Consider the following 22,664-nt stretch of genomic DNA (forward strand, 5'->3'; position numbering starts at 1 on the left):
AGAAAGAAATTTTTTTACAGTTTGCACGAGAGAGAGGAAAGATAAGTAATAGGAAATAATAATAAATAAATAAATAAATAATAAACATCATCAGAAACAAGAACAGGGAGTTTGCAAATGAATTAGAAGTGATGCTTTGAAGCTAGATAGAGAAGTGGAAGACCTAAGCTGGCATGGGAGACTGTTCCAGTCAGACGGAGCTTTAAACTGAAATGAACGACGATTCTTTAAATATTCTGGGAATACGGAAAAAGAGATGATCTGTATGTCTAAGACTGTATTGTGTACTATAAGGAATCATAAATTGTTTTAAATATAAAGGAAAATTAAAGTGAATGCATTTAAAAATAAATAATAGCCAATGAAGAACTCTTCTGGCTTTAGGGGTTAACCAGTTCAAAGATTCATAAAGAGTGCAATGATGAGTTCTGTAGGGACATCTCAGGACGAATCTATCTATCAATTTCCCTTTGATAAATCACACCGGACCCAAGAATGGTGCACACGTGAACACACCTCTTACTCCACCCCCAGAACGCCATATGGTCAGCACGTGCATATCAATTAGCCATGTGCGCTCTGTGGAGCGGCAACAAAGTGACAACAAAGTGACAACGGAGACAACGGGCGGAGGGCGGGGGAAAGAAGCGGAACTACATACACGGCGATATCGGGCAATAAATCAGTCAGAAAAATGATCTTGCATTTTAATAAGCTACAATAAAAACAAAAACCTCCCAAATCTCAACAAATGGGAGCAGAAAGAAGAACAATCTTATGTAATCTGCCCCTTTATCCCAGAAAACTTTTTTTTTTTATATACCTAGATGTTAAAACAGGGCGGCACGGTGGTGCAGTGGTTAGCACTGTCGCCTCACAGCAAGAGGGTTCTGGGTTCGAACCCGCCGGCCGGCTGGGGCCCTTCTGTGTGGAGTTTGCATGTTCTCCCCGTGCATGTGTGGGTTCACTCCGGGTACTCCGGCTTCCTCCCACAGTCCAAAGACATGCAGGTTAGGTTAACTGGCAACTCTAAATTGTCCATAGGTGTGAATGGCGACCTGTCCAGGGTGTACCCCGCCTCTCGCCCAAAAGTCAGCTGAGATAGGCTCCAGCTCACCCGTGACCCTAGTGCAGGATAAGCGGTATAGAAAATGAATGAATGAATGTTAAAACAATGTAAAGCAGGATTTCCAGGATAGTTACCATTACTTTGCACGCCTTTCCACTACACAGTTATAGCTCTACTGGACTCGGTTTAGGTCATTTTCCATTACAGCTGAGTCCTTCACAGTTCCTCCTCAGGGCCACGTTGTCTCACTCTTTATTCTCTCGTCAGCTCCAAACTCACGTGCACCTCGTTAACTCAGGTGACAGAATAATAACAGTCTCAGTAGCTGCAGATCAGTGTGCGCTGCTGCCGATATGTTTTTAAACTTGGCGGGTTTGATCCTTGTCAGACGTCACACTATAGTGTGTAAAAGCAAAAAAGCAAAATCCTCAATCCGCTCTGTTTATCAATTAACATAGAGCCTAGTGTTATTATAGAGCGGGGATTGCCAGCAACAACGGTCCACCACTACCACAATTACTTCAAAAAAATCCTCTGTGCTCTTCTAAATGTACTCCGCTCCTCTCTCCCTCTCACACTGCAGTTCTCTGACTCAGCAACGGTGTCGCCAATTCCTCCTGTTCCTCAAAAAAGGCGTAAATCACAGTACGCCAGGGTCAAAATGGGTGTAAATGTCCGCACTTTTTCCCGTCAGGTTTTGGTTTGATAAATCCCAAATTTGGCGGAGAAAAGTGCGTACGCACAAAACGTGGGGAAAAGGGTGTAAAAAAAGGTGTATCCACAATGATAAATGAGGCCCCAGGAGTCACAAATGGACACAAATGAAACATTTTCACCAAAACTTTGTGCTGTTGTGATCAAAGTTTAACGTTGTCTGTGTTTTGACATTTGCACATTAATCAACACAACTGAGTCATATGGAAAAATATCCATTAGTTTCAGTCTGCTGGAGCTGGAGCTGCTCTAGTTCGGCTCGTTTGTGATGCTCTGTGTGTCATTGTGCGTTTCTTTCAGGTCCAGCTGATCCATTACAACCAGGATCTGTACGCCAACTTCAGTGAGGCAGCCAAGAGCCCTCATGGCGTCGCTGTGGTGTCCATTTTCATAAAGGTTAGTACAGTGTTTTTCAACCTTGGGGTCGGGACCCCACATGGGGTCGCCTGGAATTCAAATAGGGTCGCCTGAAATATCTAGTAATTGATAAAAAAAAATTACTGATAAAAATATTCTACTTTTAACTAATTCTTATTCTTTTAAAAATGATCATTAAAAACACCAGACACAATCTTAGGCCTTGTTTACACAACAACGCTCGCGGATGAAAAACGGCAAAATATTTCATCGGATGTGCCTTTCGTTTAGACGGCAACGGCATTTTGGAGGCTTGAAAACACAAAAATGTGAAAAAACACTTCGCTGTTGCGTCCCCGTGTAAAGGCTGAAAACGCAAAAGTCCACTCCGATTGCAATGACCTGTGGAGGGCAGCGTTACGATGGCCGCGTACCGCATGCCGGAGATCAAGAAGAAGAAGAAGAAGAAGAAGAGGGAAAAATTCAGAAGTGCGGACTTGGTGGTGTTGTGTGTTGTGTGTTGTGTGGCACGCTGCCACCTGCTCCTGGCGTGCATACAACATTGAATTCCACAGACTTTTGCATCACCGTATGCACGCGGATTTCCTCCCCAAAACCGCTCGTCTAAACGCGAAATAAAAAGTGAGAACGCAACGCCACTTTTGCGTTTTCTGTTCAGATCGTTTCCATGTAAACGTAGCCTTAAAGGGACATTGTGTAAGTTCTCCTGTTATCTATTCACGAAAATCGATTATTTTGTTCAAAAGTCTGTTTTTCATTAATCAGTAATCCCCCCCCATCAACAAAATGAAGTGTTCCTTTCAGCTCTGAATTAGTCGTTCATATCATTCATATCTCCATGGAGCGGGTAAGCTCGGTGCTGGCTGCCATGTGGTGTCGCCATGTTTTTACGTTCAGTGGCAGCGTGACGGTAGGAAACCACGGAAACTCAGCGGAGACACCGGAGCTGTCGGCTCAGGTGGAGGTGGCGTCTGTGAAAAGTCACCATGGTAACGCAGTGAGGACTGTGAGGACTCCATGTGAATGCTGCATTCAGGTGCAGTTGGAAAAATGGCCGTCGGTAACAAACCAGATGTAATTTTAGTCACAGAAGTCCAGAGAAAGCCGCTAAAACGTGGGTCAGGTAAACAATACGACATCGCCATGACAACATATTGTCACGTGTATTGTTTTGCCTCGTGCTGATGGACCACTTGTTTACATAGAGGCTTGTTTAAGCCGTGACGTGCAGTGGCTGTCGTCCGTCTGCCATTTAACCGATTTCACGTGAATGCAGCATGAAAAATAAGACTGAGTTGCTTGCAATATACAACCACAACGCTAGATGGGAGTAATTCCTACACAATGTACCTTTAAACAACTGTATTCTATAGTTTCACTTTCTTGAATATAAATCGAGTTCAAATAAAATGCAGCATATAAAAATATCTGAGTTGATGCATGATTGACGGCCGCTATCACATGACTGCATCATGTGATTGGGGGTCGCCAGTAATTTGTGATGTCAGAATGGGGTCACAAGCCAGAAAAGGTTGGGAACCACTGGGTTAGTATGTCCTGCAGGGGAACAGGTCCAGGACCAGTGTGAAAAAACCACAACCTCTGTTAGGAGATGAGTGTGCAGATGGAGACTGGGTGCAGTAGCTCTGTGAGGACCGAGATGCTGGACCTAAGTTTAAATGACTGTTTACAATTAGCTTTGTGCATGACAGCTAAGGTTAGTGCAAGGACCAAGAGAACACGTTATGTTGATGATGGGTCCCTACAAATGAAGTGAGAAGAAATGTGTGTGCTTCTGTGTGTGTGTGTGTGTGTGTGTGTGTGTGTGTGTGTGTGTGTGTGTGTGTGTGTGTTGTACTGTGGTTTGTGATGAATATTTAATCTCTCTCTCTCTTTGTCATCTCTCAGCTGTCTGAAAACTCCAACGCCTTCCTCAACCGCATGCTCAATAGAGACACAATCACCAGAATCAACTACAAACGTAAGAGACACACACACACACACACACACACACACACACACACACACACACACACACACACACACACACACACACACACACACACACACACACACACACACACACACACACACCACTCTCCCTCTCTCTGCCTGTGTTTTGTCCCTAGACAAGCTGCTTTGAACCTCTACAGGAACACATCTCTTTCTTGGGGCAAATGAGATCTTTAAAATTGCTCCATATAACCTCCTACACTGTTTGCAGATGATTACAGCGAGTCATCCCTCTGCTCTGCTGCCTCCTCTGTCTAATAAAGTGTTGGTGTCTAACAGGCTCCTCGCTGGCTCCTACAGTGCTCTACACAGAGAGTTAGAATCTGGAAGAACATCCTTTGAAAAACCCTCTAGTGGTTTTTAGATCCTGTCGTACGTCATGATGAATCCGCTGGTTGGACTGGATGTGACTGAGGGCTTGGTTGCAATAAGAATTGAGTGACATTGTGAATCTGCTTTTTTTTTTTTAATAATTGCACTATTTGCATGTGAGTTTGCTGTGTCTCAATTTGAATACTTCCATGTTCACTGTCATATACTACTTAGTTCAGTAAAACATTTGCATACTAGTATGTTGTTTTACATATTATATTCCGCTACATAGCCAAGATAGCGATCATTGAGGGTGGGAAGTGTCCGTCATTCCCAGGGAGGCCATACGTCCGGATTTAGGCCGGACAGTCCGGAATTTAAATGCCTTGTCCGGCGTCCGGCGCAGCCTCAAGCCGGACGCTTATTTGTCCTCCTTTTTGGAGTTGCACCTGAACGCAACGCTGCATATAGTCTAATGGTGTAAGACTTTCGGCTAGAAAAAAAAGATTGGTTAAAAATTATTGGCTAAAAGCGCTGTCACTCAATTCTCTGATTTCTCATTGGTTGAAAATGTAAACAAGCAGCCCCCTGGTCCCATGTGCTAGCTGTGTCACTCATCTCGTGCTGAAAAGGCGGACCTCATTCAATGCCGAAGCAAAAGTAGCAAAGACGATTTGCATGCGTATTGCACACTTTGTTGTGTTAGCACACAAGGAAAGGCGGCCATTGGAAGGCATGAAGCACGCCGGTGCTGTTGTCTCCTGAGCTGCAGCAGTAGTGCAGCAGATTAATTGCATATTTCAAGAGAATCGTTCATTTTGGTATAAAAGCATGAGATTTGGTACAGATACTCTCTAAGGGTCACTTTTTGGGAAAAAGATGTTGGCCACGCAAAAATTCAAAATGGCGGCCATTTTTTCAAGATGTTCTGTATTTAGTCTAGTAGGAAGAGGGGGGTATCATGTATCCCCTGAAAATATACTTCTAAACAGTGTTTCTAGATTGGAAAAAATGTGTAGAAAATGATGAGCTATGTTAAAAAGTTGTCAGAATGTCCCATGTATCATTTTTATGCAAATTAGTGCCGCCATTATCGAAAAAACCTAATTTCACTATATCTCAGCCAATATTGCAGATAACTGAACAAATAAGGTGTCTAGACCCATGTTTTGGGGGTCAGAGATCATAATAAAACTATTCATAAAGTGATCACATGTTGGTGGCATGCTAGTAAGCAAACCTAACCCTTTTACCAATTACAAGACGCCAATATTGGAGATACCAAATAAGGTGTCTAGACAGAGGTTGTTGTGTGTTTAACCAAGGTTTATTTGGATCAAACATCATAATAGAACTCTTGTTGATGTGACCACTCTTCTCTTTCCCATACCAGATAAACAGTCAAGTAAATGGTTCTCCAATATGCATCACTCATCATCGTTTTCACTGAAATCATCAAAGTTAAACTCATCCTCTCCTTCCTCTTTCTCCTCCTCTTCCTGTTCATGCTCCCCAGTGTCATGGGGATCAACCAGTGAAGTTGGTAGGATAGGACCACAGGACCACACCGGTTTCAACACTCCTTCATCAGTCTTCATCCATCCCTGCCCCTCATCATAGGGTTTTGGTTTTTCCAGAATAGGTTCATCAGCTCGCTTGTACAAGGCGACACGGTAGTTCGCACGTCGGCCATGTGGCTTCAGAGCAGAGTGGCATGGAGGAAGGCGAACCAGGTCAACCTTAGACTTGCAACTGAGATTCTTGTCCTCCCCCACCATGTTGCGTAGCAACTTGGCACGGACAACATCCACTGAAGACTCACAACTCTGTCCAGGCGTCAGACAGGTGAATTGCTCCAACTGCCTCAGCATCTCAGGCTTGACACTCTAGCAGTCACTGAGTTGACTGAATACATGAAACCTGGGATTCTTCTTCAAGGGCCCCACCTTCCTTCTCCCTTTGATGGCACTGGTACAGTCTTCTCCACTGAACACATAGAACCCAAGAAGAGTGGTGCGGTGGTCTTCTCCCAGGGATTCTGCAAACTCAGAGATGTTGAGAAGTTGTTGGTGTTGGGTTAAAGAAGCTTCCTGGATCTTCACACTGTAGGGGTCTGATGAAGTCAGCTTTAGCAGCCTTGCCCACAGCTTCTGCTCGTACTGTAACACGTCCATCTCAACATCATTGGGGACAGATGCACCGGAAGCCAGGCAGTAGTAGTATTGCAGAATCCCTGGGAGAAGACCACCGCACCACTCTTCTTGGGTTCTATGTGTTCAGTGGAGAAGACTGTACCAGTGCCATCAAAGGGAGAAGGAAGGTGGGGCCCTTGAAGAAGAATCCCAGGTTTCACGTATTCAGTCAACTCTGCTAGAGTGTAAAGCCTGAGATGCTGAGGCAGTTGGAGCAATTCACCTGTCTGATGTCTGGACAGAGTTGTGAGTCTTCAGTGGATGTTATCCGTGCCAAGTTGCTACGCAACATGGTGGGGGAGGACAAGAAACTCACTTGCAAGTCTAAGGTTGACCTGGCTCGCCTTCCTCCATGCCACTCTGCTCTGAAGCCACATGGCCGACGTGTGAACTACCGTGCCTTGTACAAGCGAGCTGATGAACCTATTCTGGAAAAACCAAAACCCTATGATGAGGGGCAGGGATGGATGAAGACTGATGAAGGAGTGTTGAAACCGGTGTGGTCCTGTGGTCCTATCCTACCAACTTCACTGGTTGATCCCCATGACACTGGGGAGCATGAACAGGAAGAGGAGGAGAAAGAGGAAGGAGGGGATGATTTTAACTCTGATGATTTCAGTGAAAACGATGATGAGTGATGCATAGTGGAGAACCATTTACTTGACTGTTTATCTGGCATGGGAAAGAGAAGAGTGGTCACATCAACAAGAGTTCTATTATGATGTTTGATCCAAATAAACCTTGGTTAAACACACAACAACCTCTGTCTCACCTTATTTGGTATCTCCAATATTGGCGTCTTGTAATTGGTAAAATGGTTAGGTTTGCTTACTAGCATGCCACCAACATGTGATCACTTTATGAATAGTTTTATTGTGATCTCCGACCCCCAAAACATGGGTCTAGACACCTTATTTGTTCAGATATCTGCAGTATTGGCTGAGATATAGTGAAATTAGGTTTTTTCGATAATGGCGGCACTAATTTGCATAAAAATGATACATGGGACATTCTGACAACTTTTTAACATAGCTCATCATTTTCTACACATTTTTTCCAATCTAGAAACACTGTTTAGAAGTATATTTTCAGGGGATACATGATACCCCCCTCTTCGTACTAGACTAAATACAGAACATCTTGAAAAAATGGCCGCCATTTTGAATTTTTGCGTGGCCAACATCTTTTTCCCAAAAAGTGACCCTTAGAGAGTATCTGTACCAAATCTCATGCTTTTATACCAAAATGAACGATTGTCTCACTAATCTGCTGCACTACAGCAGGTGAAGGTGGATTTAGCTGAGGACTGAGGCCGTATTGAAGAACAGGATAGGCCTACTGAGGACAGGGACTTAAATCAGTTAAATACAGGTGGACTGCAGCACACACACATACATAATACACTGCAGACATGTCCCCAAAGGACTGAATCACTGTGGAATAGCTACTGTGGACTTTTCAGTTCAATATTCACCCGTTACATGGTGTTTTTTTTTCTTACTGTCTTTTGTTGTTTACATAAAAAAAGTTCTATATGCTTATTAAGAAGTGGAATGTGTATTTGTGGTCTGAAAACGTTTTTCCGGCACTTGTACCACATTGGACAAAAGTGTCCGTGTCAGACATAAAGGTTAAGGCCATAAATGTTCTGCTTTGTGGCTCTGCACTTTGCAACACAGATGTAATGAATACATACAAATACTGTGAACAAATACTTTGCGCCTTCTCAGGAATATGTTTTCCTCTTCTGTTACACATACATCATGATGATCATTGATAAATTGTCTTCAGAATCACTGTATCATGATACCATCGTTATCATGTATTCAAGATTCAAGATTCAAGATTCATTTATTTGCCATTTTATGTTTAGACATAATTGGAACGTTCTGTGGTGATGTGTGTGTGTTCATTTCTTTTCACATAAATAAATACATACGGGACAGGACAGTGAAAACATAACAAATGCAATGGACAGTTTAAATTATAAAGTGCAGGTGCAGTTTGTGTTCATTGAATTTTAGTTATTGCTTAGGGGGAGGGGGAGAGGAAAAGGGGGGCCAGAGCTGTTAACAAGCCTGGCAGCCGACGGGAAGAAGCTTTGTCTGTGTCGGGACTTTACAGCCTTCAATAGACGCAGCCTTCTTCCCGACGGCAGCGGAATGAAGAGGCCGTGGCCAGGGTGGGAGGGGTCGGCCATGATCTTCCTTGCCCTTCTTAGGGCCCTCGTGTCATGCAGGGACTTGAGGGAGGGCAGGGGACAGCCAATCACCCTCTCCGCTGAGTGAATGACGCGCTGCAGCTTGGTGAGGTCCCTGGCAGCTGCAGCAGGAAACCAGGTGATGATGGAGTGGGTGAGGATGGACTCTATGATGGCGGTGTAAAACTGGACCATCATACTCCTTGGCAGTCTGAATTTTTTCAACTGCCTAACGAAGAACATCCTCATCTGGGCCTTCTTCAGGAGGGCCTCGCTGTTAAGGCCCCACTTCAGATCCCGGCTGACAGTCATGCCCAGGAAGCGGCATGACTCGACGGGGGCCACCACGACGTCTCCCAGTGTGATGGGAGGGAGTGGGACTGTGTTCCTCCTAAAGTCCACCACCATCTCCACTGTTTTCTGAGCATTGAGCTCCAGGTTGTTGCAGCTGCACCAGCTCCGCATCCGCTCGATCTCACTCCTGTAGGCAGACTCGTCCCCCCCGGTGATGAGACCGATCAGGGTGGTGTCGTCTGCAAACTTCAGGAGCTTGACCAACGGGTGGAGGGAGGTGCAGCTGTTGGTGTACAGGGAGAATAGTGGGGGGGACAGGACGCAGCCCTGTGGGGAGCCTGTGCTGATGGTTCTGGAGCTAGATGTACACTTCCCCAGCTTCACCCGCTGGGACCTGTTTGTCAGAAAGTCCGTTATCCACCTACAGGTGGGGGACGGCACCTGCAGCCGGGCAAGCTGGAGCTCCAGGATGGATGGGAGGATAGTGTTGAAGGCCGAGCTGAAGTCCACGAACAAGATCCTGGCATAGTTGCCTGCAGTGTCCAGATGTTCCAGGACGTAGTGCAGAGCCATGTTCACAGCGTCCTCCGTGGATCTGTTGGCTCTGTAGGCAAACTGCAGGGGGTCCAGCGCAGGATCTGTTATGGTCTTCAGGTTGGCCAGGACAAGGCGCTCCAGGTCCTTCATGGGAACAGAGGTCAGAGCGACGGGTCTGCAGTCATTGGGGCCTGTGACCTTGGCCTTCTTAGGGATGGGTATGATGGTTGATGCCTTGAAGCATGCTGGAACCCGACACAGTGCCAGTGAGGTGTTGAAGATGTAGGTGTACACTGGGGCTAGCTGGTCAGGGCAGTGCTTCAGGACCGAGGGGGAGACGGAATCCGGACCGGCCGCCTTCCGGGGATTCTGCCTCTGGAACAGACGACTCACCTGCTCTACAGTGACAGAGAGGGGGGGTGAGAGGGGAGGAGAATGCGGGGGGGTAGGAGAGGCGGAGGGAGGGGCTGGTGGTGGGGGAGGGGAAGAGGAGGGAGGGGCCGTAGTCCTGCAGGGGCGCAGGGATGAAGGTGGAAGTGGCTCGGAGGGGTTATGGGGGAGGACCAGGGGTGGTACCTTCTCGAACCTGCAGTAGAACTCGTTGAGCTCGTTGGCGAAGGAGAGGCTGTCGGGCAGTTGTGGGGGCTTTGGTTTGTAGCTGGTAATTTTCTTGAGGCCTTTCCACACAGAGGAGGGGTTACCCTCAGAGAGCTGCTGTTGTAGTTTCTCTGAGAAACGATGTTTCGCCTCCTTCACCTCTTTGGCGAACCGGTACTTGGCCTCCTTAAACCGGTCAGCATCCCCACTTCTCCTAGACGTCTCCTTCTCCGACCTCAGTTGCCTAAGACGGGCTGAGAACCAGGGCTTGTTGTTATTGTAGATCTTTTTGGAACGGGGGGGGACACACACCTCCTCGCAGAAACTGACAAATGATGAGACGGTGTCAGTGTAGTCATCAAAGTCGTTTCCCGCTCCAGGTCCAGCCCAGGCAAAGTTCTGGTCACATCCTGCCCTCTCCAGCATGGCTTGAAGTCGCTCGCATGCCTCGCTGGACCACACCCTGTAGCGCCTTACTACTGGTTTGGAGAGTTTCAATCTCTGCCTGTAGCAGGGGATCAGATGGATGAGGTCGTGGTCACTGTTGCCCAGCGCGGCACGGGGGACAGAGTGGTAGGCCTGCCGGATTGTGCAGTAGCAGTGGTCGAGAATGTTTGTTCCCCGGGTGGGGCATGTGATTTGCTGCCTGAACTTGGGGAGCGCCCGGCTAAGATTAGCCTTGTTAAAATCACCCAAAACTACAGCAAAACTGTCCGGGTGCTGGCGTTCCACACTCATCAGCTGTTCGGCCAGTGTGTCTACCGCTGCTGTGACGTCAGCATCGGGAGGGATGTAAACACAGGCGAGAATGAATGAATGGAACTCACGGGGGGAGTAGAATGGCTTACAGAGGATGAATATGGATTCCAGTGCAGTAGAGCAGTGCTGATGTATCACTCTTACATCTGAACTCCAGCGGTTGTTCACAAGAAACAGCAGCCCACCTCCACGTGATTTGTTCACGGCCGCAAAGTCTCTGTCCGCACGGAACACGGAAAAGCCGTCCAGCTCCACCGCTCCGTCCGGGGTAGATGGCGACAGGTGGGTCTCCACGAACGCAAACACAGCCGTGGAGCGAAAGTCACTATTCCTCGCCACGAGGCACCGGAGTTCATCCATTTTATTACAAATACTGTTCACGTTTGAGAGGAATATACCCGGTAAAGGAGGACGCATTCCCCTCCGGCGTAGGCGAACCAGCGAGCCAGCCCTCTTTCCCCGCTGCCTTCTCGTCCACTTCACCGCGCGGGAGAAAAACACAGTTCCCTTAACCAGTACATCCAATAAGTCCGTGGAACGGGTGAGTAGTTCAGGATACATGTCCGGTGGGGTCATACCCTTAAAGTACAGCAGCTCTTCTTTTTTGTAAGAAGTCAAACAGGACACAGAGACGCTACAGAAAACAACACACAGCAACACCATAGCAGCCATGGACGGCGCCATCTTGGAGGCGGGGCTTCACTAAGTATTTTTTTTGTATTGTCGTGGGGAGTAGGCTACACTAGAGTTGTATGTTGCGATGTTTCTTTCCTCACTAAATACAGCAAAGTGTCCTCCTTTTTGGTGTTGTGGAAATGGCCACCCTAGTCGTTCCACACTCAACTTTTTGACCGTTTTGAGTGCTGTGCACCATCTGGGTACTTACTGCACAGTACACTGCATTTTGCCATAACTTGTCAGTGTGAACGCACTTACATACTTAAAAAAGTACAGTGTAAGTATGGAAGTATTTGAATTGAGACACATTATGTACAATATGAGCCAACACAACTTCATGTGCACATAGCAAAGCTCTCTTTGGACATTCATGTTATGTTTAACTTGCTGACCGCTGGTCTTTTGATGCAACTGCTAAATGCTGTTTCATGTTTGTTTTTTAGCAGCAGCCCCATGACGCTGTGTTGTCGCTGAGCTAAATGCCAACAGTATGCTAACATGCGCAAAACGGGAGCGTACCTATGTTCCCCGGGTTACCCTCTTTTTGAAAATGAGTCCTACTCAACTCAACTTCTCACTCAGAAATAGGCAAAAATATGCCAAGTCACAGCTCCACTTCCAGGTATGGGACCAAAAATTGCATGTTCCCCTGGCCCTTTTGGGGAAAAGCGGGGAACATAGGACCTTTTTTTAGAAAAAAGGTCCTATGTTCCCCGGCCCCATACAAAGTGGGGAACATAGGACCCAGGGAACATAGGGATGATCCCGCGCAAAACAAACAGCATTCAAGACAAGTCGAAACCCAGATCTTTGCTCTTACTTGAAAAAATGCAATCGAACACCACCTCACTTCAGAGCTCCCACTCGGGAAAGTCAGAATGGAAATTCTACCCTAACTTCTCCAAGAATCAGTCGTCTGACATTAAACAACAATCTGCACCCGTGCAGAACCACACTGTAAACGGTAAAGCATCAATTAAAATACATTTTAAATGCCAAAATACATCAAAACTTTAATAATATACTTATGGTTATAGGTTACCTTACCTGATATTGTGGAACACAATTCATGTTGTTATTTCTCTTCAATTTTAAATAATCTGTTTCATTATTTTAAATAGTTTCTGTGACTTTTGTAATGTTTTAATTTCTTACATGAAGCACTTTGAATGCAAAGTTTTTCCTGGTCCAGCATGTTTTTTGTTATTCGGACGTGGTGCATCTCCAACACTTTGAAATCGGCAATCGGAGGTTTCAACTGGGAGATTCCGAGTTCCAAGCTGTCTCGAACGCAGCATGACATGCTGATGTATAATAAATATAATGCAAATCATGTTCAGTATCAACACATCAGCACACTAATATTTGCTAATTATGGCTCAACACAAAGCCAACAGCTGAGGCTGTCATCAGTTTTTGCAGGTATTTGGTCATAAACCAGAGTCTGATAGTCAGAGGGTCACTGACATGATGATGCATCAATATTTGAATAGAATTTCATGACAATCGATCCAATAACTTTTAATGAAAAATCACAAATAAACAGTAAATCACATGGCTCAAAAAGAAAAGGGAGAGAATCACCAAACAGTCATCCTGAGGGAACTGTAAATATATCTGCACTACATTTCAACTCCTCCAGAATCTGAATTTTCCAGCCTCCCCACCTCCACGATGAACCACATGATCATCCCTTCTTCCTCTTATATACAGTTCCTTCTTGATAGGAGCAGACTTGTGTTACTGTAACACAAAACTCACACACACTTCCCTCCCCTGTGTTTTCCCTCAGATAGAAAATGTTCTTAATTTCACACAAATCAGAGCTTTGCTGCCAAAATGTGTCGTCCAACCTCAGCTGTGAAGATGTACGACCCTCTGGAGTATTCCCTCCTGTTATTGGAGCTAAATATAGCAGACACACACACACACAAACACAGCATCTTGTTTTCATCACTCAGGAGACCTTTACGGTGCCTCATATTAATTATGTGTAGACCTACACTAATATTAACCCAGAAATAATAAGGTATATCCATCTTTTCTGTGTGTGAAGTCAGTCGACATAATGTGATTGTGTGTGTGCAGAGTTCCTGATTAATACAGGAGTGGACACACACTTTCTCTGCTGTTACATAGTTGTGTTTTCTCTCTAATCGTTGCTCTTAAAGGGATAGTTCAACATTTTGACAAATTGCCATAATCACTATAGTCATAGCAGTAGGTTCGTTACCTTTAATTGTCGGTGCAAGCTATTTTTAGAACGGTGGAGCAGAGCCGTGAGCTGCTCAGAGCTACGCTACGGAGGCTCATGGGATTTCTTGGTTTCCCTCATCAAACTCATCAAATACACAATCCAACAACTCCACAACGCTCTGGTGGACAAATTGTGACCTGCACATTCACCACGCTATGAGATAATAACACAACGTTACCAGACAGAGTTGTTTTAGAGGGAAATTCATGCAAAACCACTGATGCGCGTTGCGTTCAGGGTAAGTTTTTCAGCAAGCAGACTCTGTATTTACCTCGAAAACAGCTACATTTCGTAACGTTCCGTTATTATCTTATAGTGTGGTGAATGTGCAGGTCACAACTTGTCCACCAGAGCGTTGTGGAGTTGTTGGATTGTGTATTTGATGAGTTTGATGAGGGAACCAAAGAAATCCCATTAGCCTCCGTAGCGTAGCTCTGAGCAGCTCACGGCTCTGCTCCGCCGTTCTAAAAATAGCTTGCACCGACAATTTAAGGTAACGAACCTACTGCTATGACTATAGGGATTATGGCAATGGACCAATTTGCCAAAATGTTGAACTATCCCTTTAATTGTACCAAACATCTATTATACATTTACATGGTCTACATTAACCCCCCCCCCCCCCCCCCCCCACACACACACACACACACACAGTCCATCTTTTTTCAGCACATTCTTCTTAATGGGTCTGAACACAGCAGACTTCCACACAACACAATGCAGCACTTTAACACTTTAACCCTCTCCTCCTCCTCCCCTCTTTCTTCTCCTCCTCTCCCCTTTAGACGATGCCTTCCTATTGATGGGCCTGAACATCGCCGACCTTTACCCCGACACCACGCGTTACATCACTTACGAGGGCTCCATCACCGTCCCGCCCTGCTACGAGACGTCCACGTGGATCCTCATCAACAAGCCCGTCTACGTGACACAGATGCAGGTACTGTATGTGAGCTGAGGGGACAAAAAAGATAAACGGTTGAGGCTAAAATGTACTTTTTATTTTATTTTTTTAAATTCCCTGCATGGCACCGGGCGATTTGAATTGCAAAACTCTGACCTTGTAACCTGTAACCGAAAGCGTCTGCTTTTTCCTGAGTGCTTCGGATAAAAGAGGCCGTAACAGAAATGTAATGTATCACGGCGCAGACACACAAAGCACACAAAAGCATCCAAATGTTAACTTCTTTTATCCCACCTCTCAGTATTCTCGACCTCCTCTTCCCACTATTCCCTCTGTATCTTTAAACCATGTGAAAGGAGCACATTTTCTGAAGGTGATGTTAAAAAACATCATCAGCATGCAGTCGCGGCGGCGGCCATATATCACATGCAGGGGACCCAGAAGTCTCCTCAGATTCCAACCTGTTTCTTCAAATCAGGAGGCTCAGCATCAAAGTGCAGCACAATACAGTCTACCTGCGATGTAATCAACTCCCACAGACCATCTGCCATTTACTATCACATTATTTACTTCCTGTGCTCACTCACCCGTCCTTTGCTCTCACTCGTCTGTCAGCTCTCTCAATCTCTCTCTCATCATCATTCCCTTTCTCCTTCATCTCTCCTTTTCTTTTATTGTGAAGTTTTTTTTCTCCCTGACACTTTTTCTTTGGTGCTCTGCAACTCCTCATTGGTCGGGAACGAGTTGCTGCCCTGACTGAAGTTCACCCACCCAGCAGCCTAAGTAGTAGTGTGGAGATAAGACATAGCATCTCTTCTCCTACATTTATCCCTAGTTACCCAGAGGGCAAAGCAAAAAAACAGACACGGAGCGTTGTAAAAGGTTTGACACCAGAAATGATCTCTAGGAACTTGAAGGATTAAAACCTGGGTGGACAACCCAGTCAACTAGCTGCTGGAAAGATACAGGGGCCAAAACCCCTTTCTTGGGTCATTTTGCTGGCAAAATTATGTAAATGCAAATATTTAGAAGAAATAAATAGTCATACAACTATAACATTTGGCAGAGAGTATCTTGACACATAGGGGGAGGCATGAAAAAAAGATTCTGGGGTTTGTTGCAACTCGATTTTAAGATATCACCCTCAACATCCCAAAAAAGACCAAAAAAAGTACTGTTCGCCTGACAAATTCTCATGAAAATTATTATTTTTCAGCACTTTATGGAGAATATCTATGCCTAACATGTATATAGAAAACTTCCTTAAAGCAGAAGTAAGAGATCCGGTGGTTTTGGCTAACTTCCTGTCAGCAGATGGAGTTAGCAGTCCCCGTCCTCGTCCCTACATCACCACATTCACGCGCATCCCTTGGCTGCACACACAGAGAGGACCGCCCCTTTATGCCGTTCTCTCTCCTCATTGGATAAAGGTTGTAGGATACAAGGAAAGTTTTCTCCTCAGCTTACAGCAGAGCAGAGTGACTGACAGACCCGTGTTTCAGACCAAACACTCTATATAAGTGATTGATGTCGGAAGATACAACTATTTAAGACTTATATTAACACAAACATTCTGCTTACTTCTGCTTTAATTCATAAGCTTCCATTTGAGTCCAAGATAGCCTTTCTACTAGCTACTGGAAAGCTACTGGCTGTCTCCAAACAATGCAACACCTATTGTGAAAAACTCCATGTTAACTGGCGTGATCAGAAAACATTCTATTTCTGGTCTCCCCAAAGTGAACAGATAGATAGAGAAGACCGTTGGCCACAGCAAGTGGGGCTTTTGAGACAGAAAGGCTATCTTGGACTCAAATGGAAGCTTATGAATTAAGGAACTTGTTTTAGTTTGACGCCACAAACAACGACCTTTGAAAGCAGAGACACCGATGGTTACTCCCTGATTGGCTTGACTATCACTGGCGAAAGCAACGCAATTGAAAACGTATCAGTGTGGACGGAACCTGAGAGCCAGTGCTCTATCTGTCAGGGCGCTAGTGAGGAAGATTTGAGAACCTGAATGCAGCATTGGGGTGAGATTTGGGATGAATACTAAATTTGGTACTTTTATTGGTACCAACCGAATGCCCACAGTAATCCCAGTATTCACATAAAATCAAACGGTGCCACACTTTGGTGCCAGAACGCTATGAGAGGCCGTTGAGGAAATAATTCATATTTGCTCTCACACACATCACTATACTCATACACACACACACACACACACACAGTACTACACTTAAGCAATATTACCAGAGAGGGTGTGCTTTAACGTCATTTGGGCACAACAGTTATGTGGTCACTAAAGCGTCACTGAAGTGCTCAAATTACATTTAAGCGCACCCTCCAGGGTAATATTGCGATCATACAACTATTAGCAACAAAATAAAATGTATCATCAATATATTCATTTTGATGGACAATTTGCTCTCAAATCTGAAAGTTTTTTGCAAGTGTGCTTCCCGTTTCCATGGGAAAACATGGGGTCCGACTAATACATGAAACACAATCAGTCACGTCAGTAGTATAATGGAACCTAGTTTACCACTACAGCAAATAATCCGACCCGTAGTAACGACCTAGCAACAGAAAGGATTTTCTAGTCCCAGATGATGAACTCTGAACTGACGTTAATGTTTTATCACGGTCTCGGACTTTCCCGAACTAAATCAATACCGCAGCTGATGAGGAAAGCCAAACATTTCCATTACCCCATATTATTTAAAAGCCCAAAAGTCGCAAAGAGAGAGAGAGAGAAACATAGAGGTATCTTCCGTTTTATCCAACAAAGTACTCAGCTCCAGGCCATATTTTATTTTCTACGCGGTCACAACTAGTCTCTGACTGTATGCTACACATACGGAAGGGAACAGCTTCTCAGCTAAAACGGGGCAGTTTACAGCATATTCACTAAAAAAATGGTTATTTAATTGTTCTAAAATTTGAGTTTGGCATCTGAAAGGAGCACTCTACAGGAGGTTGATTTAGTTTGTGATTTATTTTCACGAGTAATAGGCCTATAACGTTTCTAAAATAATAAAAAAAATAAGAATCCATGGAGGAGAGACCATAGAGAGTTATAGAGTTACCATAGAGATGGATAAAACAACATGACATGGCGGAGTAATATGTTTAGTGAATAGTTAGGCGTGCTGTCATGTTCTAAATGTCTTGTTGACCAATCAAACTGCTTGGTCGGAACTACTTGTTGTATAATCTCTCATAGACACCGCTATACTCATACACACACACTACTATACTCTCTTACACACTATTATACTCATACACACACACCACTATGTGAGATAGTATAGTAGTGTGTGTGTATGAGTATAATAGTGTGTTATACTTGGACATGGACGGAGGAAACAGCGACGCCAGAGGCCGAACCTCTCCCCGGAGGAAACAGCTGTTTCCCCGGAGGTCCGAGCTCAGAGTGACCAACAATGAGTTTACTAATATACTTAACCAGGATTGATCTGATACACTGAGAACCCCTACGCAATCTAAGAAACAACAACTAATAAACTAATAAAGAAACTCACATTTATTCAAACCCTGTGTATAAGATGAGAGGTGTAGGCTACACTAATCACAACATAAACACACACCATGTGGATGAAATCAGCGTAAAGGACAAGCTCTCTCTCTCTCCCTCTCTCTCTCTCTCTGTCCTCCTCTCTCTCTCTCTCTGTCCGTCTCTTTTTTTCTCTTTTTCTGTGATAGAGATGCTGAGTATACTGTAGTAGGCTATATACTGACTGTCTGATACCGAGGCAGTGGTGGTGGACTAAGAGAGATAATGATTTGTGTTTTGTTTTTCATTACGGCTGCGTGATGCGGTCGCACGCGGTTATGAATTAATAAGTAAATAAATAAATACAGCAATCATCACAAGGGCAGAGTGGTATCTCAACACGGCAGCGACATGCAGTCATCCACCCTCAGTCCTGCTTTTGGGACATCCACAGCTGCTTTTCAGTGCCAGTTCGTCCCTGCTGTGTTAATTCAGGTGGAGTTTCCATTACGCACCGACAGCCTTTGATCTCTGCTTTGATCTGACGTCAGATGTGACGGGACAATCTATATAGATATAAATTCACGTGTTGATTCCGTTAGTTGCATTAAATAGTGGTTATTGTGGATATTTATTGCATTGAAATGTGTCTGGAACTGTGGAGATCTGCCTGTGAGGTCTTGGTGACGTGTGTGCACTGCAGGTCAGTCAGCCAAACTTCCACTGCACCTGCTGCGCTTCGCCCTGCGCTGAGACTAGACCTGGTTGGAGGTGGCGAGCTTTCAGCGCAACTTCGGCGGGACATTTTCGGACGAAACTTCCACTGCACCAAGCTGAATCTGTGACGCCTCCCCCTGCTGCGCGGCCACGCCTATCTCAGCGCAGCGCGATCTGCCAATCTTCCAATCTGACTTTGCGCTAGGCTGCGCTGGTCGAAACTTGCATTAGACCGGCTGCACTACCTTGCGCCACCTGCGCTGCGCCAGCAAACTAGGGCCCACAGTGTTGTGAACAGACCCAAAGAAACGGCCGATTTTCGCGGCCTAAAAGAGGTTTTACCTGAAAAAAAAATACACAGTTCCATTGTTCACTATAATATAATTTTTTCCAGCCCCTCAAAGTGCAGGAAAAACACAGTTTTTATTTGGACCTAACCAACTGCTGATCGGCGGGCGCTAACCCTGGGCAGAGGGATACGTGAGTTGGTTAGCTGGCTTTGAAGGGCTGGAAAAAATTATATTATAGCAAACAATGGAACTGTGTATTTTTTTTCAGGTAAAACCTCTTTTAGGCCGTGAAAATAGGCTGTTTCTTTGGGTCTGTTCACAACACTGTATTTTGTAAATCTCTGGGCAGGACTATGGGCTGGCGTTGCTAACGGGAGGAGTGCAGAGAGTCTTCTACTGCAATTAAAGTACTTAGGGGCTATTTGTAGATCATACAACCCCACTTTAAAAAAAATGCTACTATCCCTTTAATCCTAACCATCAATATCACAAGTGAAAACCTGTGCCCGTGCACGTTGTACATCAGACAACGCTATTGTCCCTAACCAAACCTTATCCTAACCATAACCCACATCCCATAACCTGCCGGGGGCCGGTCAGCACCGCAGAGACCTCCCCAAACAACCCGGACCACAGCAACTCATTTGCGCACAAGTTGCACCAGAGTTAATAACAGGAGGTTATGGTGTTTCATTCTGTCCTCTCTGTGACGCCTAGTATAATCACACAGCGGAACAATGGGATGTCGAAACATTGAGATTTCGGAACAATGGGTAATTTTTGGGAATAATGGGATGTTGGAATTCTGAGCGGACCCCCTGTGAACAGCCCCTCCTCTCCGTGCACAGCCTGCAGCTCAACAGAGAACAGAGATCCCACTTTTGGCATCAAGGAAGACTCCTCATTATGCCGTCTTTGCTTGTTTACACCGGGCCATAACAATACATGTTCAAAATTCAGAAGTTTTGATTGTTGTTTTTATGAACAAAATAACTTCAACTGTCACACATACACACAAAAAAGTACCGTTGTATACCGGTACTATACGGTATTGGTACCGTAAACGGTTTTAAATGTGAAAGGTAGCCATCCCTTGTTGGGTAAGTAACTAATAATAATAATAATAATAATAATCTTTATTTATAGAGCACTTTTCATGCATAAAAGCAGCCCAAAGTGCTTGAACAAAGCAGAAACAACAGTTTAAAACACAACATGTCATCATCAAACAAAGCCAAGCAATAACAGTGATAAAAGATCAAATCAACCCCTATTAAAAGCCAAATTAAAAAGATACGTTTTCAATTTCTTTTTAAAAATGGCTAATGAGTCCGCTATTCTCAAGTCCAAAGGTAGAGCATTCCAGAGTCTAGGACCGTTACAACAGAAAGCAGCTTCGCCAGTTTTCTTGGACACCTTAGGAATGGTTAAAAGACAGGCAGTGGAGTATAAAAAGAAAGCAAATCGCCAATATAGGATGGTGCTAGGTTATTTAAAACTTTATAAATTAGACTATATAAACATAAAACAATGAGAGTGGATGCAGGAAACAGAAAGGAACTAGGGTCGTATCTAGAGGTGAGATGTAAAGCTCAGACATTCAGAGGGAGCTCAGGCTGACTGGACTAGGAATATGTTGGGATCACCCAGGAGGAGAAATGTCCCTCTATTGTCTGAATGTTGATTTCCCCTGCAGCATCGGACCTGGATAAATGGACTTGGTACCTGCTGCACAGGATTGACATCAAATAAGTGAACCAAACTGGAACAAGTTTGGATCATACACCTGTCATGTTCGTGTTCCAAGGATGAGGCCGTGTTGATAGCAAGTAACTTAGTTTAATGTCTCACGTTCTCAATAACATACATGTGGCTCCATGCAGTCTTGCTCTACCCCGTTATATGGTACGGTAAGCTGACTACAAACCAGTACTGCCGCCTAGCGGTCAAACATGTAATAACATCCAATCATAACATCCCCCCTTTTCTAAGGTAAAATGCATTAACATGAATCATCACATTAGCTGTGTCAGTTATTTCAACCATTTCACATTCAGCATAACTCTGCAACACATAAGCAGTATAAACAGTTTATATCAGATTGCATAACTCATCTCTAAGCCAACACTAGACCATTTAGAACACATTCACAACATCAATCAATATACATTTTGTTCAACATCTTTAACATGCATATTGAATTTTCTTTGTTTATAAGTTCAGTCTATCAGGCTTTCTGATTTCTCTTGTGGACCTTCTTAACTCAGGTTCGCTTGGAGTAGGTGTGTGAGTGTCAGTGTTACAGTCCATAGCAGGTGTGGGAATTACCTGAGATTCACCACAGGTTACACTGAGCTCACCAACAGTCCCTTGAGGAGTCTTTAACAGACTGCGACGATTGCGTCTGAGGATTTGTCCATCATCAGTTTTCACTGTGTACGATCGTGGAGCAACTTCTTGCAGGACAGTTGCTTTTGTACTCCATCCATCAGCATCCTCAATCCTGACTGTGTTGTTGGTAGTCAGTGGAGGGAGATGCTTGGTTGTTCTGTCATAGAATGACTTTTGCATCATTTTCTGTTGTCGTAGCTTATGTTCAATCTTTGAGTGATTCTTTTGCTTTAATTTGTCGTTTTGATGACTCGGCAAAGTTGTTCGTAGCTTCCTCTTCATCAGCAGTTCAGCTGGTGATAGACCGCACTGAAGAGGTGATGCTCTGTAGCTCAATAAAGCCAGATAGGGATCCGAGTCACTGTCAGCTGCTTTCTTTAGGAGTTGCTTGAGAATGTGAACTCCTTTTTCAGGTTGCCCGTTTGACTGTGCATAGTGTGGGCTTGACGTCACATGCTTGAAATCATATTGCTCTGCAAACTTCTGCCATTCTTTGCTGCTGAAGCAGGGGCCATTGTCGCTCACCACGGTGTGTGGGATGCCATGCCTGGCGAAGATAGATTTAGCATGTGTTATGACACAAGTTGATGTTGAGCTTGTTAGTAGCGCCATCTCAGGGAAGTTTGAGTAGTAATCCATTACCACTAAATAGTCTTTACCTCTGAGATGAAACAAGTCCATTCCTACTTTGTGCCATGGTGCTGTTGGCACCTCAGCTACCACCATAGGCTCTTTGCTCTGCTTGTTCCTGTGTTTCTGGCATGTTTCACATTTACTTATAAGTGTTTCAATGTCTTTGTTCAGTCCAGGCCAGAAAACCGTGTCTCTCGCCCTCCTTTTGCACT

General features: G+C 44.7%; 1 protein-coding gene across 1 annotated transcript in view; it reads left to right on the forward strand.

The window, feature by feature from the left end:
- The window catches only part of LOC310990402 (carbonic anhydrase-related protein 10-like), a gene marked incomplete at both ends in the record, with an annotated part of 246,495 nt that overhangs the window by 218,760 nt on the left and 5,071 nt on the right, over positions 1–22,664 (forward strand). Inside the window, 3 exons of the mRNA XM_083977747.1 lie at positions 2,084–2,179; positions 4,070–4,142; positions 14,786–14,940. Of these exons, the coding sequence (XP_083833873.1) occupies positions 2,084–2,179; positions 4,070–4,142; positions 14,786–14,940 (324 nt within the window). The remainder of the gene's footprint in view (positions 1–2,083; positions 2,180–4,069; positions 4,143–14,785; positions 14,941–22,664) is intronic.

This window comes from Trachurus trachurus (assembly GCF_905171665.1).
Source record: "Trachurus trachurus genome assembly, chromosome: 8".
Lineage (NCBI taxonomy): Eukaryota > Metazoa > Chordata > Actinopteri > Carangiformes > Carangidae > Trachurus > Trachurus trachurus.